Here is a 20,526-nt window from a genome sequence, read left to right as displayed (position 1 = left end):
ATTCAAAATAAAGTGCATGTTTTTCTCCATTTTTTTTTCATTTCAGGACTAACAATTAGATTATTTAAGGAATTACTTAAGTTTTATTTGTTTGCTTCATCTGGACTGCATTTGTGCAGTGTAGATGAGGTACACACAAGGTAAGGCAACTTTTTCACTGTTTTAACACTTCATTTGCACAGAATAATGCAATCACAAAGACAACAGCGACAATGAAGTCCCCACATGGGTGCAGAGTATGTGTTTATTTTATGCGTCTCTCAAAGAATCTGATGTGTAGGTGAACATTTGGCTATACTATGTAAAGATGAATAGTTTATTCGCTATAAACTACTCATTACTCACACCTGCTTTTAGCTTCATAACAGATATTTGAGAGTGCTGGGCACACATTTCTTTAACACCTAGATGCTAGGCAACAGGCTTTCCTTATAGCAGCTACTCACAAAACCAATCTCAAATATTGCTCTCATCACCACTCCCTCAGCACCAAGCAATTTACCACAATTTATGGATGGAGCTACCGGTTATTAATCTTGAATATTAAGACCTACAAGAGCAGAAGGGCACAAAAATCTGAAGGGCGGGGACATTTTGTGTTTAGCTGGTAGCTTTTTGGCTGTTCAGAAACGCCAGTAGTCTAGCCTCATCCCAAAATAACACTGTTTCTGGAAGCAGTAACTAGAAGCATCATAATCCTTATTTGGTGCCTTATTGTTCCCTTACAGTACTTTCCCAGAAAAGTGTTATTTTACAATACACAATAACTTACCAAAGTCCTTTAGAAGATATTTCATTTGCTCCTTTGTTCTTATTTTCAACAGTGAATAGAAAGTTTGGATTTCCATGGGCACATGAAGTCTTGAGTCAGGACTATCAGCTGGAAGGCTGGTTATGTTGGCCTCTGGGCATGCATGTATCTTATCCATAGAATGTATGCTCAGATTTTTCTCTATGGAAAGAACTAAATAAATATCTAATCAACAAAACTGCAGTTCTTACCCTAGGAATGGCTGAACACCAGTGCAGTCACACCCACATCCAGCTTGCCCACCCGTCAGGGTGCAGTTGTGCTTGCAGCATCTCCTATGCAAGGAGTGAGGTGCCCCTGCAGCCCATACAGAAAACAGCAGTGCAGGGTGCTGGGGCTCACACAGCAGAAAGGCCAGCACTGGCCTTCTCCATAACAAGGGATTTCCTCCTCATGAAACTCAGAAGCATCACGTGCCTTTGCCACGCAACTGCTCCAGCACTCCCCACGTCTTTTGCTGTGGTCAGCAGTCAGGAGGACTGAGCTCCTGGTGCTTTATCTCCTCTCTCTATTCACCTTAAAGAACCACTGAGCAGGTGCAAAACCTATAACTCAAAGGCTTTCTCCTGCCAATAGTTCAATGCAGAGAATGATTGCTCTGGGCAATTAGCATGAAGGCAGCATTTCCCTGCACACCAGAGGGTACAAGGGGTTGTGCAGGGAGAGGTAGGTTGTATATCCACCTCTCTGTGTACCATTTTCACACCAGTTCTTTGTGAGTACATGTTAAGTCTATCTGCAGCATGTACATTTCACTAAGGATAAAGTGTGAAGAGCTTATGATTATAATAGCAGGACTAAAACTCTCATTATTTAATTATAAAAGCAGATTAAATCATCACTTGATCATTAACATAGGTTAATGCAAAGAATGCAGAACCCAAAATTGCCCTGGTTCTCTGTCAACGATCAGTCCTAAATGAAATGAAATGAAACAAAAGGGGGAAGGAGGGGAGGAAACAACAACAATAAACCCACTAGAATCCTGATTAGAAAATCTCCATGTAAAAAGTACGCAGGCATCAACCCCCTCAGGCTACAGTGATGCAGTTGTACAGTAATTTACTGTTACACTGCTGTCAGGCTTACCTTGCATGACTCATAGTGAATCATGAACAAAATTGTGTATTAGAGAAAGAGATGCCACCCACGCAGAGCAGTGTCTTCAGTTATTCCCACCTTCTTGCTTCCTCCTCCAAGTGGAAACACATTCGTTCACATTTGGCACTGCAGCTCTTCTGTTAACACGGTGACTTAAATTATTTCTGTGTGTCTCTAATTGGGGAGGATTTTCAAATTGTTAATACTGTGATATAATTAACAGTCAGAGACATTAGGTCAAATCTAATCCCCGGCCATCTCAGAGCAATTCCCCATCTGTAGCATGGGGGGGGGGGAGAGGTTAGTATCGTACAGTACACCGTTAATTCAAAAATATAATCAGATAAAATTGGAGCATAATTTATCAACAAGAAAGCAGTAACAAACAAGAAATCTGCATCTGTAAGCATAAATCCATGTACTAACAAAGCATTATCCTAAAATCATGTACAACTCATTCACTTCAGTGAGAACTGAGGGACTCTCAGAATTACTAAATGTATACAGTTGTGAAGGTTTTGAACTGTAAAACAATACCCTTCGCTAAAACATGGCACCGCTCATTTGTTTAGGCTGCCAGCATTTATTTTCAATCTCCTGCAAAATTCTTGGGCACCAGAGGACAGCAGAGACAAAGCCTTGGGAAAAGCTGCAGAAATATCTGAAGCACCAGATGGCAGTTTTCTCTAAAACTGTGTCAGGAGGTAGAGAGAAGCAGGGAAATTGCTTTTTAGGGATATAATATTTTCAAAACATTCAGATTCTACTGCACTTTTTCTTTCTCCGAAATAACAAATCCTTGTTATAGACTGGGGAATCAGTTTGGTTTTGTAGATTTCAGGTAATGATACCTTAGCTTCTGTGAAGGTGGTATAGCCTCTGTTACTATAGTTATACACAGTACATCCCATGTTCTTGCAGACTGTCTGCTCATCTAATGAGTACTTTCCTTCTCTCCTTAATAGACACGTATTTCTCCTTTCTTATGAAAATCTCAGTGGACTTTAAAGGGTTTTAAAGTGCTCTGTGAGAATCATCAGGAGGTTTCATTGATTTTTGAATATGCTTTGTTTTATTTACTTTTATGGGGATAAGCTTAGGAATCTGCAGGCATAAAATGGTAAATTAAGTGGGTAAATTAATCAAAACAGGTTAGTTTTAGTATTATATACTTGTGTCATTAATCTTTGTTCTGTTTTAGTAGAAGTTTGAAGGACAACATCTGTGGATGGTCAAATTCAAGTGTGTAAGAGACCACAAGGAAAGTAATAACAACAGTGAGGAAAACTGCATAGTTAAATGAAACAGAAATATTAGTGAGCAAGTGTCTAGGATCATAGATAGTCCCAATAATTTTACAAATATCTGCAATGAAAGAAAAAAAAGTTCATCAGTTCATCATTACAACTTGCCATTTTGTAGGACCAAAGACCTGTATGAATTGCCCCACATGAAGCCCAGAGCGGAAGAGGGAAGGGAAGGGAAGGGAAGGGAAGGGAAGAGAAGGGAAGGGAAGGGAAGGAAAAAGGAGAAAAAAAGAGAAAGATTGTGATTCTTATGTTTCTTACTTTAAAAAATGTGAGAATTGAGAATTGCAGGGTACTAGAACTAGATCAAATAGTCAATTAGTTACATAAGCATGTGCTGAATATCCTGTTCAATCTGAGAACGCAGAGTAAGATAAAAGAAGGACCTTTTCATTGAAAGATAATATGTCTGGCATCTCATTGCTTTCTTCAGTGACTTAATTTTCCACATTTTTAAGTTGTGATGAGAACTATAGTGCCTTCAGGGATGTTGATCGTTTACTTCATTTAATATAAATGTAAAAAAATGCTTTGATCTACTTGTAGAAAAGCATTATAAAAGCATTTCAATAAAAGCATCATGGTGCAATCCCTGCATACTTAGTTACAATGGTTCCATCTCGATTCAGGCAGTTGCTTTCATGTGCAGAAGTGCTACAATCTCTAGCTGCTGCCAAAAACTAAGTAGTAAGAACTTGCTGAGGGCACAGTGACCTAAAATCCACTATACTGTACTATTCATGAAAGATTTGCTTTTAAGAACATTTGATAGATCAATCTGTACTCTGAACACAAAGTGACACCTTCTTTTAGCATTAACTTCAGTGAGCGTATAGTGTAGACACTCTTTCCACTTCTCTCTGATGCTGGACAAGAAGGTAAGAGTGAACTCAGTGTTAGTGACCATAGATCCCTGTGGATCTTCAGTGATTACAGTGAAATCAAGCCAACGAGAGGTAGTGCACAAGTGCACTGGAACTTCATTATAGAAGAAGCTGTGATAATGTAGAAGGATCTCTTGATCTACAGCCCTCAACTCCACTGGTCAGTCCTCTGCATCCACGTGGAGTTCATGGTCTGTGGGATCATGGCCTGCGATGGATCCTATGATCAACATAAAAATAGTCCTTAGCTTCATTGTTTCCAGTCCAGCGAATGCTAACTCATCTTTCCTCCTGTTCTCTTTCAGTATCAGCCTATGACCTTTTCTTTATTTAAAAATAAAACTTATCTGTTTTCCGTGTGCATTTGTTCATTGTATAGAAGTACATAAGAAGAAGCTGTTGTCAGGTAAAAAATCCTTCTGTCTATATAGACAAGGGGAGAAATGTTCTCCACATCTCATTTTTTTATTCACCAGTCAAGGAGTTCACACTGCTGTTGATGGTTACCGCCGAAGTGTTACTGCTGCAGTTTAGAAGGAACTAAACAGTAGTTTCCCTCCATAAAAGATAATCCGAGAACAAAATATTTTGCATATAGCTGTGGCCATCTGGTTCTGTCTAAAGATAAGAAATCAGATAAGTTTTGAATAGTTTCCTTTTTAATTTTTCTTTTTAAAAATAGCTTAATTTGTCCTTTGGAAATAAAGAAACATAAAGATGTCCTTTCTTGTAGGCAATGCTGGGACGAGGGAATGGAGAGCCCTCAAGAAAGAAAGAAGAAGAGGAAGTACAGAGCAGGCACAGACTGATTCCTGTTGGAAGAAAGATTTATGAGTTCTACAATGCTCCTATTGTTAAATTTTGGTTTTACACAGTAAGATACCTTTTTTGTTATATTACTACTGATTGGACTGATTGGACAAGTACTGACATTGGATTAAGACCATACTGTGCATTTCTTTTCAACTCTTCATCTATCTGCATTGGAGGGTTTATCCATAAAGAGCTTAATCTTTTGTGGTCAGCTAGCACTTGCTAACCTAGGAGTTTTAAATTCAGGACACTTCATTCAGGAAGTTAATAGTTAAACATTCTAGGTTATTTTTCAAGTACAAGTAGCTTGCTGAAGTCAGTGCTCCCAAGGAACTCCCAGTAGGAGAATTCCCAATAGTAAGCCCAATAGGAGGCTGATTTTAATGAGGGTATCAAATAAGATAATAATGGATGAAAATAAGAAACAGGTAGAGCATATCTTTCCTTGGGACATTTTTACTTTTACAGTCTGCAAATGCCTCTCAAATAAAGTGTTGCTGTAAGTAGCCATAAGATAACAAAGGTATGAATAGCAGACAACATATATTTTTCAGGGACAAATCATGTCTAACCAGTCTAATATCCCTGTGTTATAAAGAAGCAGACAATGCAGATGAAAGAGAAAACAACTACGGTAATATATTTTGACTACAGTAAGAAATTGTCACAAATTTTTCTAGGTACTCTCATAGATAAATTTATAATTGCTACACTGAAGTTATTACACGATACAAAGCTTTTTGGTGATTGGTCCTCAGGAGTATATATCACTAACTCACTATCCAGCTGGAATCAGGGATTAGAAAGGATTCCATCAGGGTCTGTCCTACACCAGGGCTGTCTGATATTTTCACTCAAAGCTTCTATTACGAGGCTTTGCAAATGGCACTAGAATATAGAAGGATGAGGTCAAAAAGTAAAATGAACACAGAAATGAATCTTTTCATTCTACTTCGTTAGAATATTGTTACCCATTTCAGTTTATGCATCACATGACAGATGTGGACTGGTTTGAAGGCCATGAAAAGAAAAGGAAAGAAAAGAAAAGAAAAGGAAAAAAATTAGTCCAGAGGTCTGTAAAATACAGCTTAAGGGGAACAACTTAAGGAAGTGAAGTTATTTTCTTTGGAAAAAAAAAAATAACTGCAGAAGTTCTGCCTTCAAATATATGTAAGTTGCTGAAAAGAGGAATAGAATGGAAAGTTCTCCAAATCCTTGCTGAATAGGACTGCAGCAAGACAGTTGTTGGTAAGATGTTAGGAAACAGCTTTTAACTGTTCTGAGAAGTATTGTTATAAATTGTGTAAGGAAACAGTAGATTTTCCATTGTTAGTGATTTCTAAGTCTATCTTATCAAAACATATGTCCAATATGGCTCACTGCAATTAATCCTGCCTTGGCACTATGGAATTGGCTAGCTGATTTCTCATGGTCCTTCCCAGTTAAATTTTCAATCATTCTGCTGAATGCACAGTAAATCACAAAGAATGCATTTCTCTCCCTCCTTCTGAAGATGACTTAAAAGAAATATTGCATTACTGAAATCCAAACAGTATGTCTACAGACAGCAGGAACAATTCCCATCTACAGAGATCAAACCGTGTTAGACTGCTTATTCTAGCAAATGGTTCCAGTTTGGCAACTAGGAGTTACTACTTGCTGAACTGTAGCCATTAAAGGTTAATCAGCACAGTGAATCTAGAAACTTCTCATCAGCAGCTTAGTCTCATTATCAATTGCAATATGAATTATGCATAACCAAAAAAGTCTTTTCACTGTAAACAGAAAGAAGCATCCTGGCTTCCCCTGTTATTTCAATTCTGAAACGGGAGAAAGAGATCAATATTGTATTTCCATTTAGACCTGTTTCTACAGTTTTATGTCCTGAGGCAGATCTCATTCAAGGTCACTTATTAAAGGTGGATCTTGGCTGTCCTGTGTTTCAAGAGCAAATTAAGGTGCATTCTGGTTGCAGTTCTTGACCAGCTGGGTATACTGAAAAGCAAAAGGAAAATAACTCTGATGGGCATTAGAACTGCACAGCCTATCTCTCTTTTCACAAGCACGTAGGAAGAAATGTTAATCTTAGATTTCAAAAGCAGTCCTCAAAATCTTACATCCCACGGCCCAAAATGCAAGGTGTTGACTATGCTTTTACTGCATGCCATTTAAAAACATTTGATTATTCTACATCTACCTATCTGCTATTATTCTGTGTGTATCTATACCCACCTTCATTCTTAAAATACACAAGAGTGGTTTAATTGTGGGGGATTTTGAGTAAGAAATATTTTGTAAGTATTAAGTAAGAAAATTTGTAAACAGCTTTTTGTCTTCCTCTCTGTAATGCAGTAGTTTCAAAAGTCAACAACTCTGTTCTCTTTTGTAACTGTTTCACTGGAAGGCATGATTCAAAGGTTTCATCCCACAGACTGCCCAAGGAGAAGAGGAAGACTTTCCCCATTTAAGTATAAGCTTGAGATTGAGATACTAGCATGATCTAAGAGCCACATTTCTACCTCCTTGAGGAGTTAAAAAAGGCACTGAACCCCTAGTAAGAGTCATCTTCTAAGCATCAGAACAGTTTTGTCCCAAGTTTTTTGTTTTAGGACCACTTCACTTTTTGATCATTTAATTATTGCCATCACCGAGAAAAGTGGAGGGTAGTCTCATTCTTGAAGCACTCTCTTGCTGATGTAATTTTCCTTTATTGTAATGTGTATTCAAGTATACAAAATATGACAGCATCCATAGTAAGGTAGGGAGGAATCTATGCTAGAAAATTCTTAGCAGATATTCTGCTCAGTTTCTTCATGTACTAGCTTCAAGGGCAAACATGGCAACCCCAAGCTCCATGTAAAAGCATGATAGAGAGTGTTCTGCTATTTGCATAGTAGCACTTTGTAAAAATCTTGAGTACCAGCATAGGTGTCTGTAATGAGGTTTGACAGCAGTATGGGATTGGAATATGCTTCTGGAAGGGAATTTACAGGTTTGGAGAGGGAATGGGAGGATGTCACCCTTGTCTGAAGGGCTGGTTTCTTGGGGTGAAAATGATGCAGTTCATCACTTCATTCTTAAATCAAGATATAATTGTTTTATCAAGCAAAAAATTTTAGTAATTTTCGGTAAATATGAATTGACAAAAAAACAGTCACAACAAAAATTCAGAGGAAACCCAATAAAAATAAAAAGCTTCTGCTTACACTGAGTTTCCTGTGGTTTCTGTCACCTTAGTGTCCTGATTCTTTTAACTACAAATGCTCAGCAAAGGCTGCTGAATCAGACCAAATTAATAAGATTACTGTGAAGTGATTATCAATCAGATCTAATAAGCATATTCAAAGAGGTATGTTGGGTGAAGCTGTTTTTGTTTTTTTGTGGGGTCTTTTTGCATATAGTCGACGTTGTTTCTGCTAGTGCGGCATGTACAGTTCTGCCCACCCAAATGGGGTTCCTGCTGACTCAGCTGACACCCTAGTTACTGACCTAAGTCAATATTGCTCTCAGTTTCCTTCAGGAGTGGTAAGAGAAAACCAAGATAGTTCCAGACTATCCAGAGCTGCAATCTATCGTCACTCACAGAGAGACCAGTGTGATCCATTCCTGCTCTGTTCTATGTCGATGAGAAGCCATGATTCAACTGGCTTCCCTATCTGTGCAGATATTGATGGTCAACGTAAAGAATTCTCCCAAGTATCCTTCAGACCAGCAGCTGAAAGGAAAGCAAGAATCCTGTGACTTTTACATAAAGCAGAAGCCAATACAAGAACACCATAAATTCCATTCTATGAGATGTTGACCACTTAATTAGTCCTACCCAGAAATCCCAAGCCTCTCTATGGCTGTTTCATCTGAAGTCTGATACTGAACACTTAATAGTTGTGAGTAATGTTCAGCTGAGAAAGAAGAGCTGGGCTTCTGTGAGTTTCATGATTTTGATGATGCAATTTGCTCATCTTGTCTTTCTTTGACCAACCATTTGATTATATTCAGCATGGACAAAGAAACCAAAGCCTTAATTCACACTTTCTTTTGGATCAAAAATTAGGCCAGAAGGTAGATGTATCAAAGAAAAAAAAAGTTGTACTCAAAAACTTGCAGAAAATGTAAGGCAAATAAATGCATGGCTATGCGTGGCCACTTGCTGCATCAGTGTGTTTAGGAGTAGCAGTATTTAGGGAGAAATCATGGTGGAAATTAAGGCAGTAATACAGTGGTTGGGGACATGTCTATCAATATGTGGAACCTTCTGAGTGTCAGGCAAGGACTGTGCAGAAAGGATGTGAGATGTCAGAGTGAGTTCAAGTTAAACAAAGAAGGAGAAGAAACATAGAGGAGGTGTGCTAGAGGAGTAATGGATGTTAGAAAGTAAATGAGGGAGAAGTATTCATGTATGTAACTTTGTAAGTTAGTGTTTGGTATTTGGCACGGTGGTATGTGACACGGTTGTTACTGTGGGACAATCTGAGGAGACTGCATTATTACAATTTTGTTGGAGAGGCAGATGTAGCCAGAGGAGAGGATATTTGTGCATGTATTTCACAGATTCCACAGGTATGTGTTAATGTAAGCTTTTCTGGACAACCCAGCAAACTCTCTGATTCTATTCTGTCTGTTTAAAATTCTGATTACACTGGAGTTAGGAATATCAAATCATACAAGAGGAACTCACTGAGTTGTATAAATGTAGTGAATATTGATACTCATTTTGTTTTGTTTCTTTACAGCTGGCATATATAGGCTACTTAATGCTGTTCAATTACATAGTGTTAGTGAAGATGGATCGCTGGCCATCCACACAGGAATGGATTGTCATCTCATACATTTTCACTCTGGGAATAGAGAAGATGAGAGAGGTAAAACCACCCCCAACCACGTAAGATGGAATGAAAAAGATAATGCTTGGTGTGTTGAGGTTTTTTGTTGTTTTTTTTTTTTTCATTTCATTATTTTTTCTTCTTATTTTTCTCAAGGCATTTTTTGGTGAATGAGCTTATCATAGCCATCCCCCTCCCTTTTTTTTTTCTTTTTTCAAAAATGGAGATGGACTGTTAAAAACGTAGCAGTAAAAACTATCATAGACTCATAGAATGTCTTGAGTTAAAAGGGATCCTTAGGGATCATGGAGCCCAACTCCTGGCTCCACACAGGACTACCCAAAACTCAGGCCATGTATGTCTGAGAGTGTTGGCCAGACACTCCTTGAACTCCAGCAGCTCGGTTCTGTGGCCAGTGCCCTGGGGAGTCTGTTCCAGTGCCCCACCACCCTAAGGTGGAGAACCATTCCCTAACCCCCAACCTGGCCCTCCTCTGAAGCAGCTCCATGCCTTTCCCTCTTATTATGTCACTGTCACCAGAGAGCAGATCTTAGCACTGCCCCTCCGCTCCCTGTGAGGAGCTGCAGTCGTCATGAGGCCTCCCCTCAGCCTTCTCTGCTCTGGGTTAAAAAAAAAACAGGGACATCAGCCTCTCTTCATACATCATCCCCTTTAGACCCTTCACCATCTTTGTAGCCCTGCTTTGGACACTCCTTAATAATTTTATGTCCTTTCTGTACTGTGCCAAAACTGCATGCAATACTCCAGATGAGGACACACCAGCACAGAGCAGAGCAGGACAGCCCCTTCCCTCAAATGGCTGGCAGTGCTGTGCTTGATGCACCCCAGGATACGGTTGGCCTTCCTGGCTGCCTTTACACGCTGCTGGCTTATATTCAACTTGCTGTCAACCAGGACCCCTGAATCTCTTTCAGCAAGGCTGCTCTCCAGTGTCTCATCTCTCAGTCTGTACGTATAGCTGGGGTTGCCTCTTCCCAGGTGCAGAACCTGGTACTTGCTCTTGTTAAACTTCATGTGGTTGGTGATTGCCCAGCTCTGCAGCTCATCTAGATGTCTCTGCAAGGCCACTTCACCTTCGATGGAGTCAAGAGCTCCTCCCAGTTTAGTTTCATCAGCAAACTTGCTCAAAATACCTTCTAGTCCTAGATCCAAGTCATTTTTGAACACATTAAAGGGAACTGGCCTGAAAATGGAGCCCTGGGGAGCCCTGCTAGTGACCATCTGCCAGCTTGATGTAACCTCATTTACTATAACCCTTTGGGCCTGACCCATCAGCCAATTGCTCACCCATAGCATTATGTTTTTCTCTAGCTATATGATGGATGTTTTATCCAGAAGGATACTGTGAGAAACAGTATCAATAGTTTCACTGAAATCCAAAACGATAACATCAACTGACTTCCCTTGGTCAACTAGATGGGTGACCTTGTCATAAAAGGAAATTAAAATAGTTAATCAGAACCTTCCTCTCACAAACATGTGTTCACTGTGACCAGTGATCACACTGTCCTTCGGGTGTTTTTCAGTAACTCCCAGAACCTCCTTCCATTTAAAAACCAAGACTCTCTTTCTTCTCCGTATAAAAATCTTACTTCCGTGGAATTTCTCTATTCAGATTTCTGCATGATGCACGTTAAATAACATTCACAATTGTGGGATGGGGATCTTCTAATGTATCTTTGGCCACTATCCTTGAAAAGTTGGCCAGGAGCTGAAGTAAGTTTTAGGGAGAGAGAAGGGAGATACAGTATTACAGAATGGACACAGAGACATGGGGATATGCCAACCAAAAAGTCTGCATGCGAATCCCCACCCCAGAGTTCATTCAAAATTCAACAGTTGTTCTATCTGCCCAAGCATCTCATGCAAAGGCCTGCAATAAAAATAGCTGTAACTGGGGGAAAATCTGTATCCGCGCTGAATATTGCAGTACATTTCTTATAGATTTCCCCCCTTTCAATTCTGAAATTTCTTGCTAATTGTGTCAAGAAATAGAATGCATCTCCCTAAAGATGCTAAGCAGGAATGTAGAGCAGAGGGAGTATTTAAAGGTGGCACTTGAACTGCAGGCAGTGACACTGCTCTGTCGTCCCCTGCCCCTCATGGTCTTTCCAACCCGCAGCTACCACTGTGCCACTTCCACTTGGCCAAATGTGCATTTATTCCACAATGGCACCAGAGGCCAAATTCAGCCCTGATGTGAGTGGGTGCGAGTCCTGCTGACCTCAACTGAAACAGCACATTTGTACCCTTGGGCTGAATTTGTTGCCATCTACATGTGTCCAGTCTGCAGTAAATGTTTTTGAGGACTAGAGGAAAAATGCTCCCACAACAGCCACTTAGACTCCAAAGGTAGGTTTCAAACACCATATGGCAAATTCTACATTATAAATAAAAGGAGCAGAGGAAAATGCATTAATTGTGCATGTCCTTCACTAACGGAAAGAAAAAGGGAGAGGGAGATGGCAGCCACATGAGGGCTCCGCAATACTGATGGAATGGCTGGCTCCATAGGTGGCAGGCTGCAGGCAGGAATCGTGTGTGCCATTTATATCTCATCATTCACCCCAAATTCTCCTTTCCACAAAAGTTTATCAAGAACTTTTGTGGGAATGTATTCCTAAGCAGATGTTCATGGAAAATGAGCCTGAAATTCATTCTGAAAATGAACAATAAGAAAATTGTAAGAATGGCATTCCTTTCTTTAAGGAACTGTGTGAGTCTGCTCAAACGTTCTTGGGCTAAATATAGAAAATGAAAACAAACAGCTTGTTAACTAACTGAAAGCTAGGAATTATTCATAGAAATCATTTTAGGAATAGTTTCAACAGTAATTCAGGGAAACAATCAGCTCTCCCAAATGATCTTGCAAACAGAATGATGATAAATTCATAAGGTAAGATTAATTATTTTTATGAATTATGTTCTCAGCTCTGGAAATGAATTTTCAAAAGCTGATCCAAACAGGAGCTAGTCTTTTACTGGATTCAATGCTAAATCCAGATCTTTATGATCATAAATTATTTCTTGATAGTTTGATAGACATTTTAGAATAATTTTATTTAAATCTAAAGCTTTTTTAACAGTGAATTTATTAAGTACCTTTCTATGTTTTTACCTCTATACCAAGAGTAACTAAGATCAGTCTGAAAAAACAGAAAGTCATGCCTAAATTTCTTCTTATTTTGTGGGGATTTCAGAACAACTGAGGTTTTCTTCCTTTTATTAAAAAAAAATACATATTGTCTATATAGTTTCGGGGTAATACTAGCTGAAGTTCAAGCTTTCACAAAAGAAATCAGAGAATATATGAGGTATTTGTATGTTAGGAGGCTATCAGCTTTGATTTGGCCTGTGTAGCACTTATCTGTTTACTTTAGCTTTACTTCAGCCTTAAATTAAGACAGCTCAGCTGGCTCCTCTCCATGTCCTTTGTCCTTCAGATACTGATGTCAGAGCCTGGAAAACTGTTACAAAAAGTTAAAGTTTGGCTCCAGGAGTACTGGAATGTTACAGATCTCATAGCTATCCTCCTGTTCTCTGTCGGGATGGTCCTCCGTTTGCAAGATCTGCCACTTCGGAGCGATGGCCGGGTCATATACTGTGTGAATATCATTTACTGGTACATACGGTTACTAGACATCTTCGGAGTAAACAAGTATTTGGGACCATATGTTATGATGATTGGAAAAATGGTAAGAAATTGGTATACACCTTCTATTTTTTGCAAGAATGTTCTTGATTCGGTGTCTTTGGTTTGGTCAATTAAATCACTTTTTTTTTTTACAGATTAGTATTTCCATGTAAACTGAAAATCAGGCCCTTCTCAAATCAAATCATCTGCACAGATCCCCTAAAATTGAGGATTAGACTCTTCTTGTTCTGCTTATCTTTCCATCGGATCTCTCTCCAATACCAAAGCCAACCTACACCTCTGTGCCTCATTTGCAGTAAATACAGAGGGTACTAACTCTTAACTAACAGCAAACTTGTTGCAAACTCTTAACTTTGTTAAGGTTAAAAGCAAAAAGCATTCAGGACTTCGAGATGCTCAAATAAATTGTGTTTCTGTATGTGTGGTATGTTTAAAATCGTAATAGCTGTGTTCAAGACTGACCTTTCTACATTTTGTTCCATATCCACATGTCCTTGCACTCTACCTGTTCAGGTGTATCCCTGAGAGATGAGAAACTCACGTGCCTAACTGCAGCCTCTGTCCCCTGGCCATATCAAATGCATATAGTGTGGCAGGAGTATTAATAATTTACATAACAGTAAGCTCATATAAAGAAAATCAAGCAATATTTGATGCTGGATGTATACATTTTGACTTTATTTATATACATATATTTCAGTAGAAATGATGCATTGGAACAGTTTTGTTCATCTGAGTTAAGGAAAACGTCTGAGCCCACAGAAGCACATGTACTGGTCCCTGATATTTGAGAATCTGCACATGTAGCTAATATACATGGGTCACTCAGGAAGTAATGCCTTCTATTTATTTCCATGCAGAAGCACAAAAGCACTATTTGTTAGACCAGATTGTCAGCCACAAAACACTATTTCCCAACATGGTCATCATCGTTAGCTATGCATTTTTGCCAGTGGTGAACAAAAGCCTGCATGCCATACTCATGAAGATCTGCAACCCACTGTCACTGCCATTGCAGCCACAGCTGAAACTATCCACTGCCTCATTGTGCCAAAATCCACTCTTTGGTCTCCATAAGCATTTGACAAGTGTCAGTGTATGCCAATGGGTGCCATTTTTTCCACATGGAGGAATTCAGTGACACCATTGCTCCATATGCACTCCCATGTCAGACACCATTTTGTCAGAGTGCCCCTGTGTTGCCATAAAATCACAGACTCATAGAATTGCTCATGTTGGAAATGACCTTCAAGATCATCAAGTCCAACCAAAACCTAACCATACTATCCTAACAACCCAAACAAACCATCTGTCACACAACAACAACATGTAATGGAATACTGGCAGTAAGGTTCAGCCTTTACTGCCATGCCACCAACATCTGCCTCTGATGCTGTGAGCCAACATAATAAATAGGAGGCATTACATGTATGAGTAACCCTTATACATGTTCATGTTTTACATACAGTTAGCCAGCTTTTGTTGTGTGAATCATAGCTGCCTCATGCATTCTCAGGTTTAAGATTTACTTTTAAAAAACAGGATGAAATAATTCTTGAGGTCAGCATTCAGTAAAAACAAGCAAATTGAATATTAAATGTCCTAAAAATAAATATTACTGTTGTCTGATTGATATGTGGGAAATAATCAGCAAGTTCAAATAGGTCCTATGTTGCATTTGTCTTAACACGATCTATAAAATAAAAGTTCAGCCACCATTCTTATTGTCATAGGAAAAGGGGACGTATATGGATGCATGGACTACAGTTTCTCATCGGTACTATGTTAGTCACAACAAGCCCAGTGCTTTTTTGCCACAAACACAATTTTCAAGTTTGCTACCTTCCTTCAAGGAAGCCAGCAGGTTGTTGTTGATGAGAGAGGCTCTGCAGAGCTCCAGAGTGCAGCAGAGAAAACACTCTGGAGTTCTTGCTGTATATTACTGAAAAAGGACAGCAGGACAAGAGAAAAGACCAAAGACCATGAGGGAACCACTGCATTATTGTCTGTTTCTTTCCTGCCCCAGTTGGACCACGTTCTTTCATCAGAGAATACGGTGGTCATTAGGGATTACACAGCACACCATGTATAAAACTTTTGAAAAAACATCCATCTTTCTGTTGTGCAGTAATTTTCACAAGTGCCATGGCCAGAAGTTTCAGAGCTGTGGTGGTAGCAAAGGTCATTCAAAAGCCAATATTAAACAGATTGGCTATCAATAACAACCTTCCAGCAGTCAGAATTATGCAGGGCTGATAGGAGTCCAGCTTCCCAGTAGTATAAACAGTGGCTTTTTTTCTTTTGTGGCCAACGCAGAAGGGAAGTGGTTGAAAGCAGCAAAATAATGTAATTTCCATCCCTTTGTCATTCTCACATGTGTACAGTGAATTAAGCTTTGCTCCACTTCCACTGGAAAACAAGTGTAGGAAAATCACTAGCCTCTGTAGGCTCAAGTACCCACTCAGAGGGTTTTGAATTCAGCTACCAGAGTACTGTGAAGGTGTGGGCATTTGTAAAGGAGGGAAGTTGTTTTATTTCATGCCTTCCTGTTATTTGATTTCCATACCTCATCCAATTTTCCATGCACTCAGCAGCTCTGACACATCTACTTTGCCCACACATGCAATGCCCAGCTGGTTTGAGTTACATAAATTTGCCCCTCACATCTGTTTTCTGGCCAGCTTATTCCCCTGTGCAATGGCCAACCCATTTGTAACATGCACAGACTTCCCTGGGAGTTGCACCTGCTCGCTCCAGGCTGCACTGCCTATTTTTAAATCACATGCCCATTTACCTCCTTGGGTTCTCTCTTTTTCATCGTCTTGCAAGTACCATTCAGTACTGTGGAGACAATCAATTTCTATATATTTCTACAGAGTAAACCTATCACGGCTATTGAGTTCCTCAGCAAACTATACGTAACGCAATCCACAGACTGAGCTTGTATGCTCGGCTTCTGTTTAAACAAATTTTGGACTCAGGAGAGAACAGATGACTCTTTCCATCTTTCCAGTGTTCAGCAACTTTCTCTTCACCTGCCTCTCCATTGCACCCAATACAACAGCTGTAATAGGTTTTGCCTCTGGGCCTTTTGAACAAATATGCAAAGGGCAGGAATGGGCTTGAGAGGTTTAAAAGTAAAGAAGGAGAGTGGAGGAGAAAGCTGAATGGAAAAGTTTATTATTGTCTACCAATTTCAGTTGCAGAATGTGCTTATTATACTCTGCTTGTCTAATCTCTGCACAACAGTATAGTTACTTCACTTCTATTTTGGAATGAAATGCGACCACTGTGGCATGCCAAGAGAGTCAGAAGTATATCAGTTCCCTTCCTGTGTGGGAATGTCTACTTTTTTGTTGTTTCTTTGGGAAAGAAAAAAAAAATAGGAGAATTAGAGACAGCTTGTTAATAAAACTACACCAAATAATCCTTATTTTATCACTTTTTGAAATAGGTGACTAAAATTTTCTTCAGAATGACTGAAAGAACATTGCCTTGTTAAAACAGCAATTGTAATTTGACCCTGCAGGCCAAAGGGCTTTATACACTTCCCATTACAGTCAGTGAAAACTCACACATCTAATTCATCAGATTTTGAGATAGTGAAGTTTTTGAATGATAACCCATTGAAGGAAGGGAAAAGATAATAAAGTGCTTGAAAAGAGAGTAGCACTGAAAATTTAATGTCTTGCAATGTGAGTTCAAACCTGTATGATTCAACTCAAAAACTTTGGAAGCATGTATGAAATTTTCTTAAATTTCACACAAATAATTATTATGTTTATTAAATCATATTCTGTCATATATTTCAACCTGAAAACAAAGTTTCATCAGAGAAGAAGGGAGGATACAAGTTTCATCTCCATATTTCTTCACTAAAGACAGTAAGAACTAAGTGTAATTATGCAGCTTCCCATTTCAAGTTGCTGTCTGAAATACAATCATCTGGAATTACTCTTCAACCACGTTTTCTTGAATGATTAATGCCCTGAATAACATAGGAATGTTCATGATTCATATTTCTTTAAGGCATTTGTTTTCCTCTCCCATCTCCCTATTTGTGTTTTTTTTTCTTTCTTTCTTTCCTTCATTTTTTTAAGTACCTTGATATTTTCATTTTTCCCTGCTTCTTTACACCTTCCCCAGTTCCTTCTTTCTGGCTCCTTAAGACTCTCTCACCAGGGCCCTGTCCTACAGGTCTCTTTCTCTCACAGTCTCTCTCTCAGTATGAGAATATCCCGTCCTGTTTACTCCGCTGTATCCCTCTCCTTTCTCTCTTGGGCAGTTTTCCAGTGTTACTTCAACCTCCTGCCTCCCTCTCTGTGCTTTAGAGCTGAAGAACCCCCATGGCAGTGGCAGATCCATCTGGTGGAAGAGTCCCCCATCTTGTCCACCAGCTCTGGAAATAAGCCAGCCTGCTCTCAAGCTGCAGCAGGCCCAGCATGGGGCCTTCAGGCCACCACTCAAGATGCACATGGATTGCACATCTGTCTGCGGTGCAAGGCACTCAGGATGCAGCTGTGCCAGACAACACAGGCTGAAGGGCTTAAGACTCAGAAGGTTTAGCGATCTTTGGGTTGAATTTTCGCTAGAGACAAAAGTTGCTTCCACAACTGTGGAAAAAAGATGTCATAACACATCTTCTAAATAAAGGACTGTAACTAAATGTGTAACTACAAGTTCTAGAAGGATTTTAGCAGAGGCCTTACAGCGCTCACATTTTTTTCACAATCCTTAGGTCCTATCTGTGCTGTACCTGTTTGATGCCCAGGGCTCTCCCTTTGCTCCGCTCTCTGGAGGGCCTTACTAATACTGCTGGCACAGCTGCTCTTCTAATCTTCAGCTTCCACTCAGAACCTCCTAGGACTGATGTCCCACTTTTTCCAGGAACATTTTGAATGGGTAGACACTTTTTGCAAGCACTAATTAAAGTTGTGCATATGCTAATGAGGTATTCAGCAATGCAGAAGAATATGTCTGAGTGTCTGTGTTATCTGCAGTTTTTTTTGGTAATACGGCATTTGTCAGACCCCACCATGAGGCAGTTTCTCATCCAGCCTGTATCACAGCCTTCCTTTCTCTCTGGTTACCACTGTGGTGTCCCTTATGTTGCAATAACAGGCTGTTCTGCCACCCGTTACTCCTTATGTTAGATGCAGCTTCCTGCCTTTGCACCAAGACAATGGATACCAGCAAATAAAATAATCCATTTCAACCCTTTTGTTTTAGTACAGTTGTCAGTAGGCACTTATAAACAATACATCATCTTGCAACCCTTACTCCGACCAGGCTGCTGATGCCAGTGAGCCTGTATTATTGTTCAGGCAACTGGTGTGACCAAATGGTAGGTTGTGTTTTCAAATCATTTCGTAACATTTAAATTCCTCTTAAAAGCAACAGTGGGCAAAACGAAGGACACAAGAATACCATTTTCTGTCTTTGAAAATGAAATGCTAGGTGTAAAACTGAGAAGAAATTGTTTCTGAAAATCTTGTTTTTAAGGCTTAAAACTTTTTTTTTGCAGCACAGAATAATGGAAATATGGACAAATACATTTAACTCTTGTCCCTTCTCTCTCTTTCTCTCTCTCTCTTTTCCTCTCATGACATTCAGATGATAGATATGATGTATTTTGTCATCATCATGTTGGTGGTTCTGATGAGCTTCGGTGTCGCAAGACAAGCTATTCTCTTCCCCAATGAGGAGCCTTCATGGAAGCTGGCAAAAAACATTTTTTACATGCCTTATTGGATGATCTATGGGGAAGTGTTTGCAGACCAGATAGACCGTAAGCAAGTTTATGATTCTCATACACCAAAGTCAGGTATTCAACTTTGATCAGATGATGTCCTACTAGATTATGTGTGTGTGCTCAATAAATGGCTCAGGAGAGAGGACCCTTCATCACAGAGAATTGTAGCAAAAATATTTTTACAGCTAATACTGGAGTGTCGATTATAGAACCTGCTCCTAGCATCGCTTTGCAATTATTTAACCAAAAATCTGTAATGCTAAATTATATTGCAAATAAATAACATTTTAAATGTTTTCTTTTTACCTGTTGGATAGTGGGGATACCCTCCCAGATATCTGTGATCAGTTCTTTGGTATATCTGAGGCATAAAATGCCTCTTCATTTCTTTTCATCCATTTGTTTGATTTTAGACCTAAATGCTTTTTACCTAACTTCATACTGAGCATCAAATCTAATATACAAGATTAGATCTTCAGCTCCTGCACCTCACAAGGAACTAGTCCTCTGTGTTTTCTTTTCCCTGTTACCTACTCACTGCCTCCGCCCTAATGCTAAACCGAGTAATACAATTCTTTGGGGAGAGTAGATACATTATTTTGTTTTACTTACTTATTGGAAGGCAAGAGCGTGCTCACATCAGTGTGAACAGAACAAAAGCCAATATTTCATGTGCTATCTCCTCAGAATTCATTTGGCTGGTGATCAGTAAAATGCCAGTTTTCTATCTAAGATAAACCTCCTGATGCCACCTGGTGCATTATGCCAAAGGAGAGGGGTGGTCATGAGAATTGAGGCAATAGATGACAAATGGAACAAAGTGTCACAACATATCACTAACAAACACTAACACTTAATTGATGTTCATCATTTCTACCTAAATGTGTGTAAATCTCGGCAGCATTTTAGAAGGATCTCTTCCAGCAGCAACTGGCAGCTATTAAAACTCTATTTCAGGTATTTGTTTTTATCCTATGCACCATCTTAGAAAAGTGCAGTGTTTTCTTAATTTATCTTCTGTTCAGTATTGAGAAAGTTTGAATAGAAAAAGGTGTTGATTTCTTCCAAACTAGTTAATGTAATAAACATATCTGTACCACCATGACTTACTCCAGCATACTCAGTTTAAGATGAACAGAGGTATACATACCACATGTCAGAAATTTCAGTGGTTCCATGTTTTTGTAGTTTTCATGGATAGCACAGAATCACTACTGTGGATGCAGATGATGCCTCTTCTTTACAATCACTTCAACACTTTGTTCTTAGAGGCAGCATGACATGCACAAAAGCATGAAAATACCTAAAATCACAAAGCTTCTCCCCAAGTTTAGCTTCTCACCTAATCTCCTCATTTTTATC

The 20,526-nt window shown here is 39.3% G+C and overlaps 1 protein-coding gene across 2 annotated transcripts in view; it reads left to right on the top strand.

Moving 5' to 3' along the window:
• The window catches only part of TRPM3 (transient receptor potential cation channel subfamily M member 3), a 400,218-nt gene that overhangs the window by 355,078 nt on the left and 24,614 nt on the right, over window positions 1-20,526 (top strand). For both annotated transcript variants that reach the window (XM_021381082.1, XM_021381081.1), the window contains 4 exons: window positions 4,837-4,977; window positions 9,647-9,775; window positions 13,201-13,452; window positions 19,026-19,200. In XM_021381082.1, coding sequence (XP_021236757.1) covers window positions 4,837-4,977; window positions 9,647-9,775; window positions 13,201-13,452; window positions 19,026-19,200 — 697 coding nt within the window. The remainder of the gene's footprint in view (window positions 1-4,836; window positions 4,978-9,646; window positions 9,776-13,200; window positions 13,453-19,025; window positions 19,201-20,526) is intronic.

This window comes from Numida meleagris, chromosome Z (genome assembly GCF_002078875.1).
Source record: "Numida meleagris isolate 19003 breed g44 Domestic line chromosome Z, NumMel1.0, whole genome shotgun sequence".
NCBI classification, from domain to species: Eukaryota; Metazoa; Chordata; class Aves; order Galliformes; family Numididae; genus Numida; species Numida meleagris.
Note: the sequence above shows the minus strand (reverse complement) of the source record. Positions and strands in the feature narration are given on the sequence as shown.